Source organism: Pavona decussata, unplaced genomic scaffold, assembly GCF_977016875.1.
Source record: "Pavona decussata unplaced genomic scaffold, jaPavDecu1.1 SCAFFOLD_229, whole genome shotgun sequence".
In the NCBI taxonomy this organism is placed as follows: domain Eukaryota; kingdom Metazoa; phylum Cnidaria; class Anthozoa; order Scleractinia; family Agariciidae; genus Pavona; species Pavona decussata.
In genome coordinates this window covers 865,415-886,458 of record NW_028145634.1, presented here as the reverse complement: position 1 = coordinate 886,458, position 21,044 = coordinate 865,415, and the positions used below count along the sequence as shown (strand labels likewise).

The window sequence follows — 21,044 nt, the reverse complement described above, 5'->3', positions numbered from 1 at the left end:
GTTTTTTTAGTCAAAAATAGATAAATTAAGAATAACTTAGTTAGAACTTTCATGTACATAAATATTTCTATACAGTCAAACCGTATTAATTCATATTTTAACAAGAACACAGACGGCCCATTTTGTGATTAGGAGACTGGAATCAGTGGTTCTTTGAGGCAGCCAACTTTGCAGCTAATTTTTCATCTTCGTCAGGTCTTTTGACGTGGGTTTTCATGTGAGCTGACCGGCTCTTTATCTTGTGAAATATTCTGCAAATGAAATCATGAAAATAATGTTACTTATTTTTTCAATGGTTTAGTTTGGCATCATAATATTATATGCCCCAAAATTTTTTGCTAAATTTGCATTAGTGGAGCAGGTGATTCCATCGAATTGCATTGCGCATCCTTGCTGCGCAAAATTTTTCGCGTCATTTAGCCCACGCACGAGCGCGCGCGCGCACAACATTACGGGATTTCCTTGAGGTTAAGCTCGGCAGGAAAATAAATGGTCCTTTTCTTCTAAACGAGCACGGTGACCCCCATTTCTTAATGCATCAATTTAAATGTCATACGGTTGACCACTATATATCGCGATTTAAAGAAAAGTTTAATACTCTACTTTGAGATATTTTTATTTGAATGCTTTAAAAAGCACGTATTTAGGTAGTACTGCATACGTGCACACGCAGCAAAATCTTTAATTTCTTTCATAATCTTAATTCCAGTTCAATTAAAATAGTTTGTTGTTTAAGATTAAAGTAAATTTTGTTGAACTGCTTCGATATTTAAATGCAAGAAATTAATTTTTCTAGAAATGATAGTTCCCTATTTCTGATTACTAGCGTTCCCAAAATAAACCTCGTGGGTCATCTATTTACTATAATAGACATCCAGGTTGCACAAAAACGAGCATGGTGACCCCCATTTTTTATTGCATTTTTGTAATGCTTATAACATAGTCATGAACTGGACCAAGTCTTAGAGATCTTTAAATACTTCTTCTTTTTCAGCGGAATCACCTTAACCCCTAATATCAAAGAACAAATTCTCCTGTCTTGTCCCCATACTTTTCTTATAAAAGTACTGGGGAGAAGTTATAAAATGTAACTAAAATTCACCTTCGGTGATCATATTCTTAATTCTCATGACCTCAGGGGTTGAATAAGCATTGACATTATAAGGAGAAATTTCACACTGATCACTGTAAGGGCTTAAAGGATTAAAAATAAGTAACAGAAGCTGGCATAGGCTCACGTTATCAAGGGAGAAGTCTTCCTCAAGTTACTACCTGATCCAAATTTCGTGACTCGAGATAAAAATTGCCTAGTTAAGTCAAAGAATCAACCAAACAACTTTACTTTAACGCTGCAGAAAACGAGACAATGTACCAACCTTCCACAGACTTTACAGGCAAACTCAGGTAGGGGTCCATCTTGATTATTTAAATCAGGAACGGCTGTGGAAGGTGCTGGTGATGGAGACTTTCTCTTCCTCACAACTTGGCCTGGATTGGATCCATTTGCTCCTGGGCCTGCTGTGGTGCGATTTTTTCTCTTTGGTTTTGTGGGCTTCATAAAGTTGTGGATACTACAAAATAAAATATGATTAATGGAAGGACTTGGTGCAAAGCATTCTGGGCCAATGTCCTCAGCTTTTGCATTTACTGTGGATTTTGTGTTTTGAATTTTAATCTGTACTTATCTGGATGGTAAATTTTATTCCTAAAAATAGCAAGAGTCATTTTCTTGTAATGGACTTTACAAAGCAAAATCCTCAGAGATTTAAACTTGAGGCAAAAATAAATAACAGATTGATATTGGAAAAACTAGCAGTAATATTATTGTTCACAGTTTGTATACAACTGTAAATGGTTTGAACCCAGGAGTCATGTCACAAAAGTACATACATTATGATCAACCAGTGACATTGACTACCTCTCAAACAGTCCTTCTCAGGACTACACTCACCCAGATGATTAAAATTTATGCATTTATGAGTTTGTATTCAACAAAATAGAAAGTAGATATTTTCATACCTTCCTCCATGAACACGTATGTGGCCATTGAGAGCTTGTCTGGACACAAATTTCTGAAAAAAAAAAAGCCGGAAAAAAAAGGTTGGTATCTGAAGTTTTGTCTGTTGTACCAAACAAACAATTTTACAAAACTTACAGCATTACACTGAGGGAAATCACATTCAAAATAAGATGGATTGCTGTTGGTTTCGCTTGATGTGTCTTCATAATCCTGTGGAGAATACAAAACAACATGGTGTTAGCCAAGGAACTGGATGACAAAGAAGGATAAGAAGACGATATTTCACAACAAAATAATGTTTTGGCAATACAGTAACTACAGGTCCAACTTACTTCATCAGAATCTGTTTCAATATAACGAGTTCTGCCGCGCACGGCTTCAGGATGGGCTGCTTTCCAATGGTAGTAAAATTCAATGCATTCAAATATGGTTTTCTTGTCCCCAACCTAAAACAAAGGCAACATGCATCATGTGTAAGTACAAAACATCATTCAATAGCCTCCAAAGGCTGTTATAACAGACAGCCTGCGTCACGCATGACCAGTATTTCCAAGAATGAAATGAACATTGGAATTCGTCTTTGTAATGTCTGGCATTCAAGTAGAATCGTGAAGATTTCAATTTCCCCCCACCCCCCCCCCCCCCCCCTTGTGTCCCCTTGGGAAACAATAGTTATTTTGGAATACTTAATGCTGTAATGTAACGAAAAATTCATGACTTTATACTGTCAATAAACTAGCGAAATTTCCACGGGAACTCTGAACTCTCGATGCCAATGTTTAAAACTGACATGTAAATTTCAAAAATACTGGTCACATGTGATGTAGCTTGACTGTAAATTTCGAGGAAGATGTAACTTGTAAATTGTCACCCATAACAACCCTTAACTCCCCCTAGAAATATGTGGGTTCCTGCACTCTGGAGCAAGGTTTAGCGAGCACAACAGGTATAATCATTGGCAAATATGTGGTGTGAACAAACTGCCAAATGACAGAGTTTAAAAGAAAAGGTTGCTTATGTTAACACATAACAAAACATTGATTTTCTAACATGACATAAAGCTTACATCTTTCTGGAGTTCAGCAAATTCCTTGCCCTTTGTTCTAAAGTTCTGTCTGAATATCTGCCGCTCTTTTGATGCCCACCGCACTGACCCTAGAAAGAAGAGGCATAACATGTCAATGATTGAACTTACATGTCCGAGTGATCCGTGTACTTATAATAAAACGTGTCTTGTTCCTTTACCTTCATAGTGATAGTCATACATGGGGTCATCTTTTCTTGTAATGTACTTCTGGCAAAGCAGTAATTTTACTGCATCCTGTTGAAAAATACAGAGAAGACATGATAATCCACTTGTTGACTTATGGCATCCACAATACAGCCGGTAGACAGATTGTTTTATGTCCTTTTTACAGGCAAATCTGTATAAACTACCAGTGACCGTATGATCCGTTTGGATTCTTTAGCTGAAAATTTACATGGCAGAAAATATTAAGGAATGGTCTCTTATTCCCAAAATTTACAAGTTGTTGTTGGCTTTCTGAAAATGCTATATGACCTTTTATCGCACTTTGAACAATGCATATGCCCCTCCAAACAAAATAGATTAGTTTTTAAGTGTTACAAAAGTTTGGGGTGACCTTTCGCCAATGAAAACTCTGTCCAGTTTTTCTTCACAACTGAATCTAAATTTCTGAGGTGGGTAGTGTCTCCTGAACAAATGTCCCTCTCAAATGAACCTCTGGGTCACCCTGATGAGCTCATCAATTCACATGCATATGTGCAGTAATGACTCTACAAGTTCATTTACTACACGACAAAACATAAATTACCTTGATGTTGCCATTGACCCTGTGAAGAATGTGCAGTGCGTATTCTTTGTTAGAGCCACCTCCTATGACTGCAACAGAGCAGGCCATCTCCAGGAATGCCTCAACTGAAATGTACAAACATCTGTTAACACAAAGGTATGAACAACAACAACTTACAACAAAAAGAAAATTTTGCCATGTCACGCATGAGCAAAAAAGTCTAGTTCAAGCAGAACAGGCAATCTTTCACGAATACTGCTGACAGTTTGAATAAGCTACTTTATGAGCAGAACCCTTTGAAGCCTTGTTCTTACGTTTCCTTCTGACAATTAAGGCCCGCCATGCAGACACCTCGCTACTAAGGACATCTGATTTTTATGGACACAAGTTGAAGTCCCAGTGAACAAGAATAACTGAAAAAGAATCCCGCTGTTCAAGACTTTCTTGATGATGGATACCAAATTGTGGTTCTCAAGGCATCTGTTATAACAGGAGTTGACTGTAAATAGGGAACAGCAAGGCTATGCACCAAGAGCAAGTCGTGGGTGACAATGGTGGTAACTACGGCAGTGTGAATGTGAGGGGTACTAATTAATGTTGTGCCACTACCACAAAGGACACAAAAGATAGATCAGAGAATTACAGTGCAATACGCCTTACCGTGGCCACCCCACAAACTGTTTTTTACAAGTTAGCCATAAAATACAAAACAACATGTTTTCAATAATTTGTTCTTACGTCACTTGCCCGTTGAACTTTGCAAGGAGGCATGACTGTTAATCAAATTTGCGTATCCTGATTGACTAACTTGTTAAAAGAGTTTGTTGCGTGGCCACGGTAAGGCACGTAGCACTGTAAGTTGTTCTCTAGCAAGGAAACAGGAGACCATATGACACAAAGAAAAAATCTTTGACCTTGGGAGAATCGAATACAGAGGTTGTGGGTTTGATTCCCACCAAGGTGAAAGATTTTTTTCGTTGCCTCGTGTGGTCTCACATTTTCTTACTTAGGCTAACGCTCAGTGGGAAATTCATGGGTTCGCTTAGCACTTTAACATACGCCGTAGAGTTAATTCTCTGATCCATCATTTCTATCCTTAATTCTAGTGGCACAATATTTGTATGTACCAGGAGGCTGGTACTCACTTTCATCTCGTCTGCATCTTTTCTTTTCATCAATTGGTTTCCAAACAAGTGTTGCCTTGTGTTCGTCAAACTTTGCTCCTTCTTTGGGGCCTTTGGAGAAAAAAAAATACATTCATTTCCTATTTTAATCTTTTCTTGCCTAGAGTTAAACCAAGAGTCAAAATTATTGAATTTCAAGTTTTGAGACTGTGGATGAAATCCTGAAGTATGCCCATTTAAAGGAGAGCTACTGAGCAGCACTTTCCTGTGGTGCTTTTTATTATTCTAATTTTTGAGTCTGTGGATGAAATCCTACAGTGTGACCTCTCAAATGAAAGCTAATGAGCAGCACTTTCCCATAGTGCTGTTTATTATGCTGTACAAGGTCGTTATAGTTTTGTAGTCTGTGGATAAAATCCTAAAGTGTGACCATTAAAATGAAAACTACTGAGCAGTACTGTCCTGTGGTACTGTCCATCTTTCGCATTCTGTCCTAGACTAGATTTTAAGAACTTACCAGCAAAGGGGGGTACTTCAGCTTGGAATTCTCGGCCAACATTGATTTTTCTATGAGCAAATAAGACATTGCATCTTTAGACGCGCAGTATGGCGGTTGAAATGTCATGCTCATCATCTATGCTACACAAGTTTGAGCTATCAAATAAGACATTGTAATGAATTACATTTGAAGAGCCAAGTGAAAAAGAAACATAGGTGCTGCTTTGGCCTTGGCATCCAAATTCTCTGAATTCACTCTTATTTGGAATACGCACAGACTGGTTCTTGTCACGTTAGAAACATAGTTCCATGTTTACTTTGTGACACAAGAACCAGTCTGTATGCATGCCAAATGAGAGCAAGTTCAGATGCTAAGGCCAAACAGCACTTGTGTTCTGCTCACACCAGGCCCTTCAATAAATTTAGTCTGTGAGAAGCATAAATGACGATTTTGCCTAAAAGGCTCAAAATGGGCCCACTTTTGACAGACAGTACCTATCCTATTTACTTTAGACTTGAAGAGCCTCATATTTATTGTCAAATTTTTCTTTGCTTTAGCAATAGTCAGTTTTGTTGTGCTGCACAAAAAATTCAATAGACACTTTTAGCGCATTTGATCATCTCATGGAATTACAACACAAATTTATAATATTATCACTTACGGTTCAGGAAATAGTATCGGTTCCTCTTCTTTTAATTCAGAACCTAGGAAACAAAAGAAGTTATTTAGAGAACGTTGTTTCACTTAAGAAACTATTTGTTTTAAAAATCCTCTGTGTGTGACTGAAAGGGTGCATAAAAAAAAAAAAAAAAAACGAACTCGTGTGAAATTTTGAGGTGTGCAGAATGAAAATCCCTCCCAGTAATTTTCATACTTCGATCCAGAGAAAACTAATAACTTTAAAACAATTTCACTGAATAACAATATAAAACCTACTCTAATCAGGAAGTTCAACTCAACACAAGAATTAATTTCACAATTTTTATCAAGAAATCAATCCAAAAATGAGTTGAGACTTTTCCCTACAGACCCCCGACCTTGACAAATTTTGGCAAGGAAAAACTCTTCTACTGCTGACTGTGTGTTTTTGCATCTCAGTAGACAAGGAGAATAACTTCCAAATTAAAGGGACAATGCAACGTATTTTTAGTGTCACTTTGAATTAACAAAGAACATATTTGTATCCAAAAGATTTTGTGTCCCGCAGTTTTGATGCAGACTTTTCTTTACCATTGACATAAAATTAGCTTTCAAAAGCATTCTAACAGAGAACTGAAAACCTCTGTTAACTTTTAAATGTGGATTAGCGATAATTGGCTTTTGAACGACCAGGCCAAGTTTTGTTGACAGTGATTTCGCTAGTGCACAGATACTAAGTCTCCATTATCTTCAGCTGTGATTTGCTAAGATGGAAGTTGATCCCAGGTATTTTGGAGAATCACTATTAAAAACATGATATCATTATGGTTTGTTCTCCCTGGGAAAGATCATTTCGTATTATTTTTTTTTCTCTTGGTGCTCTAGGAGCAATTTCATGTTTGACTAAAGCTACTTTCTCTGACAAGTACTGAACATGTAGTTTTGACCAAACATTACAGCAAAATCTCCATGACAATGCCACTTTAAACAAACATAAACACAAGCATAACTTACTTCTATGGCTGTGACTGCTTAGCAACTGAATCCTGCTTGGCGTCATAGGAAGCTGATAGGACGCACTGAGCCGAGGTGTAAGATTTCCTAAAGAATTTTTGTGATATATACTGCGAGGGCTGAGCATGGGCGGTGGTGTGTATGGAGGCGAACATGGTCGACTGCGATTCACCGGCGACACCGGCCGGTTTGAATAGTAGTTAGTGCTGGCTGATGGAGGTATTGTTAGAGGCTCTGGGCGAGGTCTCTGTTTCCGCCGTGAGGTTACTATCTCTGCTGGATTTCTAAACACCACTTCATCTCCTTTTTCTTGTGCATTGTTGTTGTCTTCAAGCTTATTCTGAGCGCGCGAAGGTCCATTAACGTCTCTTCTTTCTCCAGCGCCCACTTCAGACATTCGTTGTCTTTTTTCAGGTGGTTCATCATTAGTCTCTTTCTTTCCACTTCTGAATTGAGTCCCTCTTGAATGTGTCTCTAAATGATTTGATTCGGCACTGTTCCCGGTAATACCATTGTTCTCCGCTGTCATAGCATGGCCATACAGTGACGATTTACTGTTGCCCATTGGTGGTCCAGTGTTATATGCGTTAGTTGTTTCATCATATCGAACCTAAAAATTCAAAAGGAAACATGTTAATCTTTTCTGCATTAAAATCTCTAGTTGCTTAATGTTATCTGATGTCTGTGGACAAAATTCTGATGTGAGACCGTTCAAACAGAAGCCACTGAGCATAACTTTCTAGTAGTATTTTCAGCATTACTGTGTTCTACAAGGTAATTCTACCTCTTGGCTCCTCAAAAGACTAAAATGTCACAATTCAAATGACATTTGCTGTGTTCTGGCCTCAAAAGACAAAATGCTATACTGTGAACATTAAAAAAAATTCTACTCAGCAGAACTTTCTGTGGTAATGATTACTATGTTGGACATGTTGGTTCTAGCTTTTGACATTGTGGATGACTCAAGCGTGATAATTCAAATAAAAGCTACTGAGCAGCACTTTCCTATAGAGCTGTTCATACCATGCTACAACACAGATCAAATGAGTCTCTGTAGATGAATCCTAAATAATAATAATTCAGATGAAAGCTATTGAGCTATTTTTCCATGTCATTATTCATTATAAAGTGCAAGCTGGGTCCGTGGATGAAATCCTAAAGTGTAATTATGCAATCAGTGAAAGTTAACGAACTGCTGCATAAAACATTCGCTTGGTAGTGTCTTTGAGCTTGCTGAGCTGGCTGAATTGGTTGCGGAGGTTGAGTTGTTTGTGCTGGATGAGACCATTGTGTTGGGTAACTAAATTGAGCAGGTTATGTTAGATTTCACTGGTTGAGTTTTTCGACCGCTTTGCTTCACAATGTGTTGGTTAACTCGTTATTTGTCATCACTGGGCTTACAGGTCTGTTAAGAACTGAACAAAGCCAAGGAAATCAACTAACTTGTTAACCAATTCCAACTAACTCATAGAAACTCACCCAACCTCAACAGCACAACTAACTCAACCACATTTAAGGTAACCAAAAATCAAGACAAGAAATAATTATATGGTTGAGCTCAACAGGAAAATACCACAAACTGCTACAGCTATACAGCTGTGCACAGGTTTATCGTTACTGTACAATTACAAGTGAGACGAGACGTTTCAAGTAATGTCTCATTTACTTTCATCACCAGGAAATCTTTAAGGAAATTGTCTTATGTGTCATCAGAACAAAGTGCACCCGTCCAAAAACTAGTCAGAAACGGTGACCAGAAAGAAGAGCTCAGCATAGGAGATGACACTAGCTGTGCCATGCAGAAGGCAAAAAATATTTAAATTCATAAGTGTGTTGTCAAGGTCAAGGCTATCCCACAAATATATATTACAATATAGTTGTGAGTTTTAGGTCCCTTTGATTCTGAGTTATTATCACAATCTAAGACAAGATAGTTTAAAATCATTTTGAACTCCAACCTATATTTAAAATATCAACATACAGTTTTGCTGTTATTAATAAAACCAAGATGAAAGGCAGCTAATGCCCAATGCTCAATTCAGTAGACTGTGCATACAGATGACTAAATGGAAAATACATTGTACAATTTAAACATTAAATAGAACTTGTCATCAAAGACTTAAGATCAAAAAATTATGTGAATTGAATGTGAAAGGCTACAAATATCAGAAACAAAAATTAACAGGAAATTTCAATTAGATTTTTACTACTAGTTCCTTTGAAGCTGCAAGCAAATAACAGATGCGCAAATGAATGTCACAGGCAGACAGTACTACACCTCTAAAATGTGTTCAACTGTTGTGAGATACTGGGTGATTCCCTTAAAATGGATGTAAATTTTCCTCTTCTCCTTACAGTAAAACGTTTTTTTCCTTGGAGATGTTGAATGGCTCTAAAAATTTATAGTTCTATTACAAATGCTAAATGGATCTAACACAAACTAGCAATCAGCTGCCCTGACCAAAAACCAACAGGAACACAAAAATAAATACAAAGTCACTATAAAAACGGCAAAATATTGAAGATCAAAGGATCATAAACTACACAGGAGCAGAATTAAGAGCTAGATAAAGATAAAAATATCATTATTACATGTCTTGGATCTTTTGCTATAGAAAAAGATTACAAACAAGAAGCTCTACGGTTAAATGATAACCCCTTGTCCAATGTAACAGTCTTGCTTTCAATCATACTGCTGAAAAAGTCTAAAAGGACAACTAAGGTAAATCCTAGCTTCAAAACAGGTACATAAATTTACGTGCCTTAACCATTCTGCTCCACAGAAAGCACTAAGCTTCGCAGAGAAATTCCACTTTGGCAGCCTTGAACAAGTGCAAAAGGGTTCAATTCCATTGGCTTACAGGGGAGAAGAGAGCTGCTAATAAATGCCTGAAATCCTGAGGTTGAATTTCTACTAGGAAACATGAATGACGTGCCACTGTACAGCCACAAAACAGAACTAGGAAACACTAGGTCACATGACCACAAGGCAAAGAAAATTTCATTCAAGCTCTGGCTAAAATGCAAATTCACTGGCTTTGAATCGGCCACAAAAGACAAACACAAGTCAATCATGTGTCAAAGCAATGGCCAAACAGCCAATCAGAGAGTGGAAACCAATTCAAGTCACAGGTGACATGACAGAGAAATGATAACCAACGAAGCAGCTGGCTGCCTTAAAACAATTGAATTTATCATGAATATTAATAACTTTAAGCCTGAGTCTATTTGGTTTTCAAATTTAAACCCTTCTATTTATAAAAATGAATAATGGATATTGGTCAAGCACTTGAGAAATGACGACAAAAAAAAAAAAAAAACCATAACTAAAGACTGGATTGTCAAGTGCAATTATCACTCAAAAAAAGAATCGTGGGCAGTAGTGCTAAAAGGCACTATAATTCTGATATTTATTAAAATTGAGTCTGAAATGCAAATTATTAAGCATTCATTCAACTTTACAATGAAAAGCAGCCAAGTGTGAAATGAAGGAAAAGTCTGGACAAACCGATTCTTAAAGGGTAAACAATATTGTCTGAAATTACACAGCATATTTGAGCTGTCATAAATAGAAACCAGAAGCTCTTTGTTTCATGACGTGGCAATCACAAAGAAAGACCTTTGTCTACAAAAAGTTAAATGCAAATTTGGAATAGGGATATTATAAAATGTTTGACTTATATGTACATAAAGAACAATGGGATAATAAATTATACCCATTCATAGATAGTTTAATTTCTACACAAAGCCAAACATCCAGCTCATTGCTGCCAAAGCAAGAATGTAGAAACACACAGAAAATAAACACAAAGGAAAATATTTTGATTCGGCCACAACTTAGAAATTTGCCAATTTAAAAAGTCATAAAAAATTGTCTAGTGCTATAGACCGCATTACAGAATCTAGTTACACCAAAATTCATTTGATCTATTTTAACTTTGACAGAAACATATTTCAGACCCGTAAAAGTCTAAAACTGGATGCTGTTATCATGACAAAAGAATAAACTTCTTTTTATTTTGGCCGACTGTGAAAATGTAATTAGAGTATTACTTCTAATGCGTCATCCAAAAAAAGTTCTAACAACACTTAAATTAAGACTTGTACCTATAAATAGATTTAAGATTTAATAATACCACAGCATACAGGAATAATATACAGCATATCCAGATGAACAAATAAGGAAATAAATATTGCAAAGCAAGCAATAAAAGTAAGCTATGGTGGGATGGTAACAGAAAGTTACTCAATGTGCAGAACAGAATGTATATTGTATACAATATATAATGTATAACATAATATATAATGTACTAAACAAAAGAAAAAAAAAATAAATTTAGAAATGCCCAAAAAAGAGTAAAAGTGATATGAATTTGACACTGGGTGACTAGGATACACAGTCGGGGAATTTAAAAATAGCGTTTTTAAAGGAATTGATGCTCATTCAACATATGACAGTAGACTGGAGAAAATTCCAGTCATTAAGTCATTGACATAATATTAAAAAATGACTACTAAAATAGTTGGTAGAGACTGTTTGCGGTCTTGGTCTGAATTCATGGTTACAATATGTATGTATCAGTTTATGAAGGAACTATCATGTCATAAAATTGGAACTGCTAATGTCATAATAACCAAATATGTTCTCAGCAGAATTATTTATAAATTAATATAAAAAAGATGATAGCATCGCAATATTTTTTCTTCAAAATCAATACTTTTTAGGGCAGATAGTAGCTAAAGGCAGTTCAATTCCTTGCCAGAAAAGCTATCAAATGTAAAGAAAGCATGACTCATAAATTTCAAAGAATTTGCTTTTGCTGGTTGCCAGCTCCTATGAAACCTCTGAAATCTCTCTTAAAAATAGCAATGTAAAGAACATACATAAACCATGATCAAAAATTAATTGCCCAAACATACTGGTATGTATCCTAAGGAAACAGTTCTTATGCAGTTCACTTTTATTAATGAATCCTTGTTATGTAGTTAAACTTAACTTTTCACACTTTTTCTCAACCATTAGAATTGAATTTATTTAATATCATATTTTATTAAAATCAAACTCACCCATTAAGAAAACTCCTTTTTACTTTTTTGTTTCTAGCATAACGATATGAAGAAAGCAAAGTTCAACTTTATTCACTGCCAGTAAAATGCATAAGCAATATGAGCACCCAGTCTACTATCAACTACTTAAAAACATTTTCAAAAACTCTGCAGCATATCCAATGCTGTAATAAAGTACAACCCGGCACATTTTTTTACGCCTTCATCTGAGTGTTTCCCATTCATTGGAGTCGTCATCACCATCAAATTCATAGCCAGAAAACACATCTTCATCCCAGAATTGGCCTGTTTTCTATCTAGAACATCTGCGACACTTATTCTACTTGTGACTACGTACCATTTACGACAAAAAAGTGCAAACAGTTTCACACGGTTTTCAGAAGAGAAAGCACTTTTGATACATTCAACATGGCAGCTCGCACCACTTATGTCCAGAAATGCACCTAACCCTGAATTTGGGTACTTCATATAAAGCAAGCCTTTTTGTCGTTTTCATATGACTTCATGTTTGACAGAATTATGTGTGTTTTAGCGAGAATTGAGGTTAGGGGACACCTTGTGATGTCTATCATACAGTTCATGAATCTCATTAGCGTGCATTTCTGGACATATCTCGCTCGCACAAGAAAAACAAAGTGAGTTTCACTGTTTCTCATGGCTCACAAAGTGTCTTACTCTTAACCATACCTTCTGGGTTCTCCAAAAGTTTAATACACGCGTTTTGTACGTAGGTTATGATACAGTCACTGTGAAATAGGATTTACTCAATACATCCTTGTAGCATACGATAATCAAATAGTAGCCAAAGAATAGCCAAAGGCCTTTGCTAGCATATATTCACTTTACATGCAGTACTACAAGCAAGTCACATCGCAAGGGAGAGATAAGCATCATGTTTTGGTAAATGTAAATGGCAAGAATAACCAAACACTACTGATTTTTACCAATTTTTCCAAGTTTGCTGACTGACGTTTGCAAGAAGAACTTGTGTTTAGCTTTGACTTTATATAATAATAATAGTAATAACAATAACCATTTATAAAGTGTCTGGATCCTAAAAGCCTAATAGCAATTAACACGTGTAAACGCTTACAAATGATACAAAATTAACAAGAGAAGTGTAAGAGTAATAATAAAAAGAAACAAAAATGTAAAAATGTATTAAATAAATACAAAAGCCATAGTAAGGTGCATGCATAAAAAAGAGACATTAATGAAGCTTACAAAGAACATAGCAGATAGCAAAAGGCAGGTTTATGTCTGCCATTTGCAGTTTGTCGTAGAGCATAACACTAAATCTTACATGATATCATCTACCCACCTGTTGCCACTGCGTCCCTTGTGGATGGACACCATAGTAACTCTCCCCGGCATATCTGTAATGCCCCATTTCCTTAGCGGTTGCCACAGCAACAGCAGTAGGATCAGTTGGTGTTCCTGCGAGCCTTCCACCTTGTTGCTGCCTGAAATATGGCACCTGCATACCTTCCGTCGGGCGGTACTCCTGGGAGGGTGACGGCGTTGTCTGAGAAGACACACCGACTGTCTTAGTAACCTCAGTTGGCGTGTCAGAGTCACTCATCATCCGTTGACGTGGGTCATTTGCCATGCCAGTGACTGGATTTACTGGCATCTGATACACAGTTGATGGAAACATCGCCGAGTGATATTGATAGACAATTCGTGGATCCTGGGTGTAAACAGGGTACCACTGCTGATATGAAGAGCCATCGGGGTGGTAGAACATGTATGGTTGCTGTGGAAACCGTTCTTGCCACATGTCACTGCGTGCAGTCTGCTGCGTTTTCACACGATCGGCAGTCTGCTTGAGCAAATCGACTGCTGAATGGGGTTTTGATGCATTAGTAGCTTTCTCGGGTACACTCTGCTCTCCAGAATTACATGCAACATCTTCTGAGGCAGTTGAACTGAAGCTGTCGCTATTACGTTCTCTCAACTGATTCAATAATGGTCCTTCCAGGGGCAAGTCAGTGGGCCTTTCAAGAGGGGCACTAGGTTCATGGGTGCTTCCGGGTGTCGATCTACCTGAGCTCCTACCACTGTCGTAACCACTGGGTTGAAGGTGGTCAGGTTTGTCTTTCAGAGATCGGCCCTTAGCCAATTTTGGCACGTTCCTTGGTGAGTCTGCTCTCTCGCTATTTACAACAGTTGTAGATGGTTTATCGCTGCAACTCAAGCTTGGACTTCCGGATCCAGGGGTTCTAGAATCACCTGTGCCATTTGCTGTGTGATGGTTCTCAAGATGCCGCCGCAATGAGCGCATGTCACAATAACTCTTGTCACAATCGGTGTAGTTGCATTCATATGGCTTTTTGTCGCGGTGAGTCACCATGTGGCCATTTCTGGAAATCAAAATAAAGTCTTTAATAACACAAGCAAGCCATAAACAATCTGATTTCTGCCACAAAGGGTAGAATGGGTGCATCAGCTGTGACGAATTGATTAGAAATGGATCAATTGCTTACCACCTGGAAGACAAAATAATGATCTATTTCTATTTTTAATATTTTTAATCAATTCTGTGTAGATGTAACAATCTGCAACAATGTTTAGCTTCTCTGAAAATATTTCCATCTTCTTCAAACCATTATTTTACCATTTTGATTCCACGTTTTTTATACTGTAATTAAACGGCTGCCCACAGTTTGATCGTAAAATCTCTTTTTGAAAAAGCTGCACAAGTTTGATCAAAGCAATACATACTGCCATCACTGAACATAACATGATTTCATGTTTCAATGACCTTTTATGTGGACTCCTAAACAGTGGAGTATAAATGCTTAGGTTTAAGTTTTAATATTTGTAAATAATTACGTCAGCCTTTAGGCTACAAGGTGATTTTAAATAAAATTATCGATCTGTCTATCAATTCAACTTGGTTAATGTAAGCAGATCTAGTTTTTGAGTTTGTGGCTGAAATTTAGGGAAGCAAATTCTTGCAATAGAGTTCACTTCAACTCAAACCAAGAGAATATTATTTTTTAAAACATTCATCACAATAATTATTGTAAGTTTAAATACTAGCCTAAGGATATAATTATAAAGAGGGCATTAGGTTGAGACACAAATGTGAAGGAGACAACAAGATTCACTCACAAATGATCCTGACGCTTGAATCCTTTCCCACAAGTTGAACAAACATATTTTCTCTCATCACTGTGAGTCAGCTTGTGTTTTGCAAGAGCACTTGAGGAGCCAAATGTTTTTCCACATTGCTCACACTTGATTTCTGGTTTTGCAGCGCCAGATCCCACCTTTGGCTTTCCTTTCAGCTTGGCTTGAGTGAGTTTTTTGCCATCGGCATCTTCTCCACAATTGGGTGCAGGGCTGCTGCTGTCACTTTTCACAGCTGGGGAATTAGTGGATCTTCTTTCTTCCAAACTTGATGCTGGTGAAACTGCAGCATGGACTGGGCTTGCATAAGGCTTGGCAGTATCTGTGGAATTTTAAACATGAGATTTACGAGCTCAGTTTCACCACAATACATGCATCATTTAGAATCTGTGGTTATTCTTCATTTAGGTACACCAATGAAATCAAAGATTAATTTCTTGACTCCACGTGAGGCTTGGTAATGTTTACGTGGAAATATTCTGTGAATCAAACACAGAGAACCAGAGACAGTCCCACTGCAGACATATTATTTTATCCAAAATAATCAAGATATCAATTTACACATTCTACTTCAAGAAAATTCAAATTCCTTTACTTGCTGTTTGCCCTTGAGAAAGGAAAGGTCAACAACAACTTAGAACAGTTCGAAACAAAAACCTCGTCATTCACCAGCTGACAAGCATTCTCACCAACCTTGACGTCACACAAACAAAATTAAAAAATAACCAATAAGTTGAACAATTAGGATAACATAGACAACCTAGCAAGATTTGATTAACAGAGCATAAAGAATGATTCTTGCATTTTGCACCCTTATCCAGAATATTCTGAGAAATTTCTATTTTTGATGATTTTTCTTAAATGACTGAAGTCCAGAAAAACTATTCTTCTACAATCTACAAGACAACAGATGCCAACAGGCCCAGGGAGACCACAACTCTGAACATCTGCTCACACGACAAAATCCATTTGTCACATTCCTGTTATGACAAGACCACTATAAATTAGGGGGTAACCTTGAACACAATAAATTAGTCAGCTAATAGCACAAATGTACAAATTCTCTTGAACCAATATTGGATCAGGACATCTGAAGATCTGCTCAAAGAATAACTAAGATGCTTAGTGTCTAAGGAGCTTTACTGATGTCTAAAAAACTATCAAGTTTTTTTTTCCAAAAGGGATCAAATTTTGTGTTATACTTACATCCATATAAATGTTTCACGCTGTCCCCAAGCATTGTACACATGCGGAGATGAGGTCAAGAACAATTGCGGCAAAAAATATTAACAACAGGCTTAACCTTTCAAAATACTTGTAAATTAGTCAAGGGGGTGTTTCAGAGTTTTTCATTCAGCCAAAAACTTGTTTCACGATTTCAACTAGGATTGCATGCAGACGTGAGGTCAGTTTGAGACCAAAATATTAGCAGCAGGCTTGTATCTGTCAAATGATTGCTCAAAAACAAAGGGGACCACCTTAGTGTGAAATGAACCATGCAAAGCCTTTTCAGAAAACAATGAAACAATGAAAACCAGAGTGGTCCTGGTTTTAACTTGTCTTAATTGCCCTACTTTGTGGCAGGGAAGGGAGCTTTATGTCACAAAGGAGAATTATATTGGTTTTGCAGAAAATGGTGTTCAATACAGGCTGCAAATAATATCCTAATATCTAATATCGGCACTGATCTAAATTAATCAGCAGACGTAACAACTAAAAGCACCCTTGACACATACTTAACAGCTTTTCTTGGCTTGGCTGGTTTACGGGATCGGGTTTAGAACCAGCTGAAGTCGTCAGCTGAGCTTGCTGCTGGGTAGATGACGTCTCGGCTGAAATATTACCCATAGGTACAAAAGACTGTACCGGTGCAAAATTTTCAAAATGGCTCTGGTCAGTTCCCATGGGGAGGCCCTGGTAGTACATTCCATCAATCACCCTGACAGGCCCTATTCCAGGTAGTACAGCATAGCCTCCTGCATGCATGACGCGCCTGCTGTCCACATATTGGACACCAGTAGCTCCTCCATGCTGTAAATTACCATACACATTCCCCTCATTTGGGTTAACAGAACTTGTAGCGACTGGAACCTGCTGCTCCGGTCTTCCAGACATATAATCCACGTGCTGTTGCAGGGGGAATCTTTTCACCTCGTTCGTGCCTGCATGCACAAAATGATCTCTTTGCAGCACGTTTGAATTCCCTGCAGCAGCAGCAGCAGCACCTGGCACAGCCACCATGTGAGAATAGGCCCCTGCCGGCATGTAATAAATTGGCACGGCCTTCGCTTCGCCGTGTACCCCTCGAAGAAGCTCTCCATGAGCGTTCTGCACCGATTTTGAATTCCCTTTGTCCTGCAATTTGTTGACATCCGCGTGGTGACCATTATAATTATAATAGAGTGCACGCGAGTGAGCAATTTTCACGTTCGGTACGCTTTCCTCGTTCGCTTCAACACCAGAAATATTTTCATTGCAATGAAGAGAATCCTTCGCGTTCATCTTGCCCGCATCTTGTGACTCGCTGTCCGAGTCCGACTCGATTTCCTGTTGGTCTTTCGATCTCTTAATAATGACGCTGGCGCGATCCCCAGACTCAAAACTTTTATCAGACGACAAGCTTAGCTCTCCTTGTTGTTGTCGTTCATTGGAAATTAAGGTATGCGCTGGGCCTGTCGCCGGATTTCCGTAATTTAGCTGAATCCAATGAGCTCTAGTAATGTCGAACATGTTATGTCCTTCCACCCGACGTACGGAACTTTTTGGGCGAGCATCTTCGTTTTGTGTGTTAATTTTCAGCCCTTCGCCTCCAGTCGCGTTAACCTGGGCGATTTCATCCTCGTTCATAATTTTGTCCTCAATATTCGCTGTTTCGGCGAGTCTTGAGGGTTCGGAGTCCACTGGCTTTTTGATAAGCAGTCTGCTCGGATCTTCGTCGGTATTTTCGACGTAAAGCGACGGTGCAGGTTCTTCTGTGCTTTCTGCTTCTGGGCTGCCACAAGGAAAAGTCTCAAACGACATTACGACAATAACGAAAAAGCACCAAGTCTAGATCTTCCCGGAGCGTGTAACAGGCGCCAACGCAAAGGCGAAACTAAGCCCGACCAAGACAATTCACTATTTGTAACGCCAAGCTGAAAGAAAGCAAATAGAGAGGTTATCAATAAAACACGACCCTGAAAGAGCATATTACGAGTCACAGGAAGACAAAACTGAAACCCTGACAAAGCTTGAAACAAGAAAATCCCCTTTAGACTGCTAATACAACCTTCCGTTTCGTAAAATCTCGCCCAAATCTTGCAAGTCTGAAAGCAAGTACAAAGCACCACACCGGCAAATTTTTTATTTTGGAGTTCAGCGATTACATTCGAGGATTGTAGGGCGAGTGACCCCCGGCAAGATAAGACACGTTATGAACACGATTTCGAATTCCTCGTGACGGACAACAGACTAAAAGTGTCCTTTTAACAAGGCTGATGGGATTTATTCATGAAATCAAAACATCATACGTGTGGAAAGGGGAAAAGGAACTTGTGATGGACAAAAATCCGGGAACGAAAAACAGTACGTGAATCACGAGACAATTGAGAGGTTATCCGAGAAGTAGTTTCATGCCTGGACACCTTTCGATAGCTGCGTTTCCTTGAAAAGGCAAAAAAAATAAAAAGGAACAACCAACTTTAAAAGAAACTAAAACAATAGCCATGCAATGGGATCTAGGGCGATTTAGTAGTGCCTACGCATCGCTCGAGGTTCTCACTTTACCAGAACGGAAATGAAAATTCAGCGATGCAAAAGCGAAATAAGGAAATAGCGTGCAGTTCTTGGTTTTGAGATGATAGTAAAGGTACATAAGGGAAAGTTACCACAGTTTCCAGAAATTCCAACTTACTGATCCGATATTTCCCGACAAAGATAGCTGCTGTTTTGAGAAAGTCTTTTTTTACGCCGAAGATTCGAATGAGCGGCGTGCGTACATGCAAATGTCGTTATCTCGCCTTGAATGATCAATAAATAGGCTTGCAGCTTCTACAACTGAAAAGCATGCAATTCAAAAGAAAACGTAGTGTTTCTCCCATCTCCCCAATAAATCTTTCCCAGGAACAGAAATTGATCAGGGAAGAAACACCAGAGCTCGGAAAGTAAACAAGAGATCCAACTTCCACGTAGCGGAGGAATATGACGACACAACCGAAAACCAACGTTTCCACGCGCTTGAACTGAAAAAAGGATTTACTCACCGGAAATTTGCGAACTCCGCGAAATTCTACATCCGACTGCAAGAGAAACACCTCGAATTGATCCTGGTAGTCTTGGATCACCGTCTAGACAACAAACAGAAAGATAAAACGCGTAAATATTTTCCTTGAACTAGTGTGTATTGGAGTTTCCAGCTTTTGCTAAGTCCGTCAACCGGGGGCCTTTCACAACTGCCTATTCACCTACGTCATACATCACCATACAATGTATTCCCGCCCACGGACCAATCAGCGTCGCCGTGGCGATCCCTTGGGAATGGGTGGCAGCAAAGCATGAGTCAGATTTCACTGTAAATGTAAACAATGTGATTCCGTTCCGCGCCAAATCTCCCTTCATTGACCTACGTTCCATACAACTCTAATGACATAAACATTGCGTGTTCGGCATGTGATATCGTATGCTTCAGACGATCTGTTGCAGGAATGCACACGGATCGTAGCTAGTATTAGTGACAACGCAAATCTTATGCATGGAAGTAAAATATTTTGCTTGCAGTTAGAGATTTGAGCTTTCGCTTTCTGGGGAAAGGAAAAACTGGATGCTTCATTACCGACGGAAGTCTTTGCTACGTCATTCCTTTTTCCCAGAGCATTCGAAAGCCAATACGTAATGTTACACTCCGAGAGCTTTTGACCTTTCAGCGACACTGAATCGTGCAGACATGCACCTAAAAAGCGAAACTTTATCAGACTTTTTCCAGAAATTGAGAATAGCTGCAGTTTATTTTACACATTTAATAGTTCGCGATGTTGTTTGAGAGCGTAAATGAGGTACTGCTTGCGAAAATTCCATCGCATGTATTGTTTCCCGTTGCAAGGTGCATAGCAACACTCATGCCATGTCAAATATTTACCAATAGGGGCACACTATATAAGGATGTCGACTGAGCCTTGAAATCTTCCGCTTCGGGCTTGAATTACATCACTGCGTATTTTTGATCGCGAGTTCTAGAACGTACAGGAAAGGACCAAGTTGATCTTTATCCAGCGAATAAGTCGCTATCCAGCGGATAAAATGTATTGGTTGGAGAATATTTTATCGGCTGGATAGCGATTTTTCCACTGGACATGGATAGAGTTACTGCTTGTGATGGGGATTATGAGTTCGATCGAACCCACTTTAAAGTCCAAATTGCAAAAAGCAGAGTACAAAACGCATTCGTAACCGGTAGCGTTACAAGACCTTACAAGCGCTTTTCTGGTACCTGCAGAAAATTAGTGCAGGGAAAAAATGACGGAGTCATTGGTAAAGTGTATGAATGCTGAAACGAAGCCAACATTAATGAGTCCAAATATTCCTAATATATAACCTTGCACCCCAAATATGGAAGTCGTGAATTACCTTTAGTATCGAAACTGCTGAAAGAGCTTTCGTGACGCCAAAGATGGGAATAGAAAATGAATGAGCTAAGTGGGAACATGTTCCTATTTTCATGAAAAATGTCGAATCGCGAAAGTCTGCTGTGCCAGTAT

General features: G+C 38.4%; 1 protein-coding gene across 2 annotated transcripts; it reads right to left on the bottom strand.

Annotated features, from left to right (window-relative positions):
- Window positions 1-19,717, bottom strand: LOC146458767 (uncharacterized). 2 transcript variants are annotated; one of them, XM_085090310.1, is made up of 16 exons: window positions 19,554-19,717; window positions 17,049-18,446; window positions 15,295-15,634; window positions 13,499-14,540; window positions 7,111-7,720; window positions 6,119-6,161; window positions 5,476-5,525; window positions 4,980-5,069; window positions 3,856-3,959; window positions 3,266-3,341; window positions 3,087-3,175; window positions 2,353-2,466; window positions 2,156-2,230; window positions 2,020-2,072; window positions 1,377-1,571; window positions 1-251 (listed from the first exon to the last, which is right to left on the bottom strand). In XM_085090310.1, the coding sequence occupies exons 2-16, from the start codon at window positions 18,331-18,333 to the stop codon at window positions 143-145; spliced, it is 4,275 nt and encodes a 1,424-aa protein (XP_084946436.1). In that variant the 5' UTR covers window positions 18,334-18,446; window positions 19,554-19,717; the 3' UTR covers window positions 1-142. The 2 variants fall into 2 exon arrangements, with proteins under 2 accessions (XP_084946436.1, XP_084946437.1); XM_085090311.1 differs by lacking the exon at window positions 19,554-19,717 and adding an exon at window positions 18,581-18,701.
- Window positions 19,718-21,044: the final 1,327 nt, after the last annotated feature.

Bases quoted from the DNA above. Each gene is read 5' to 3' on its own strand.
- LOC146458767 (XM_085090310.1), bottom strand. From the start codon at position 18,333: ATGTCGTTTGAGACTTTTCCTTGTGGCAGCCCAGAAGCAGAAAGCACA. The intron at 6,162-7,110 runs GTAAGTTATGCT...TTTGTTTCCTAG, and splicing joins AAGCAGTCACAGCCATAGAA to GTTCTGAATTAAAAGAAGAG. The intron at 2,467-3,086 runs GTAAGCTTTATG...CCTTTGTTTTAG, and splicing joins TTGCTGAACTCCAGAAAGAT to GTTGGGGACAAGAAAACCAT.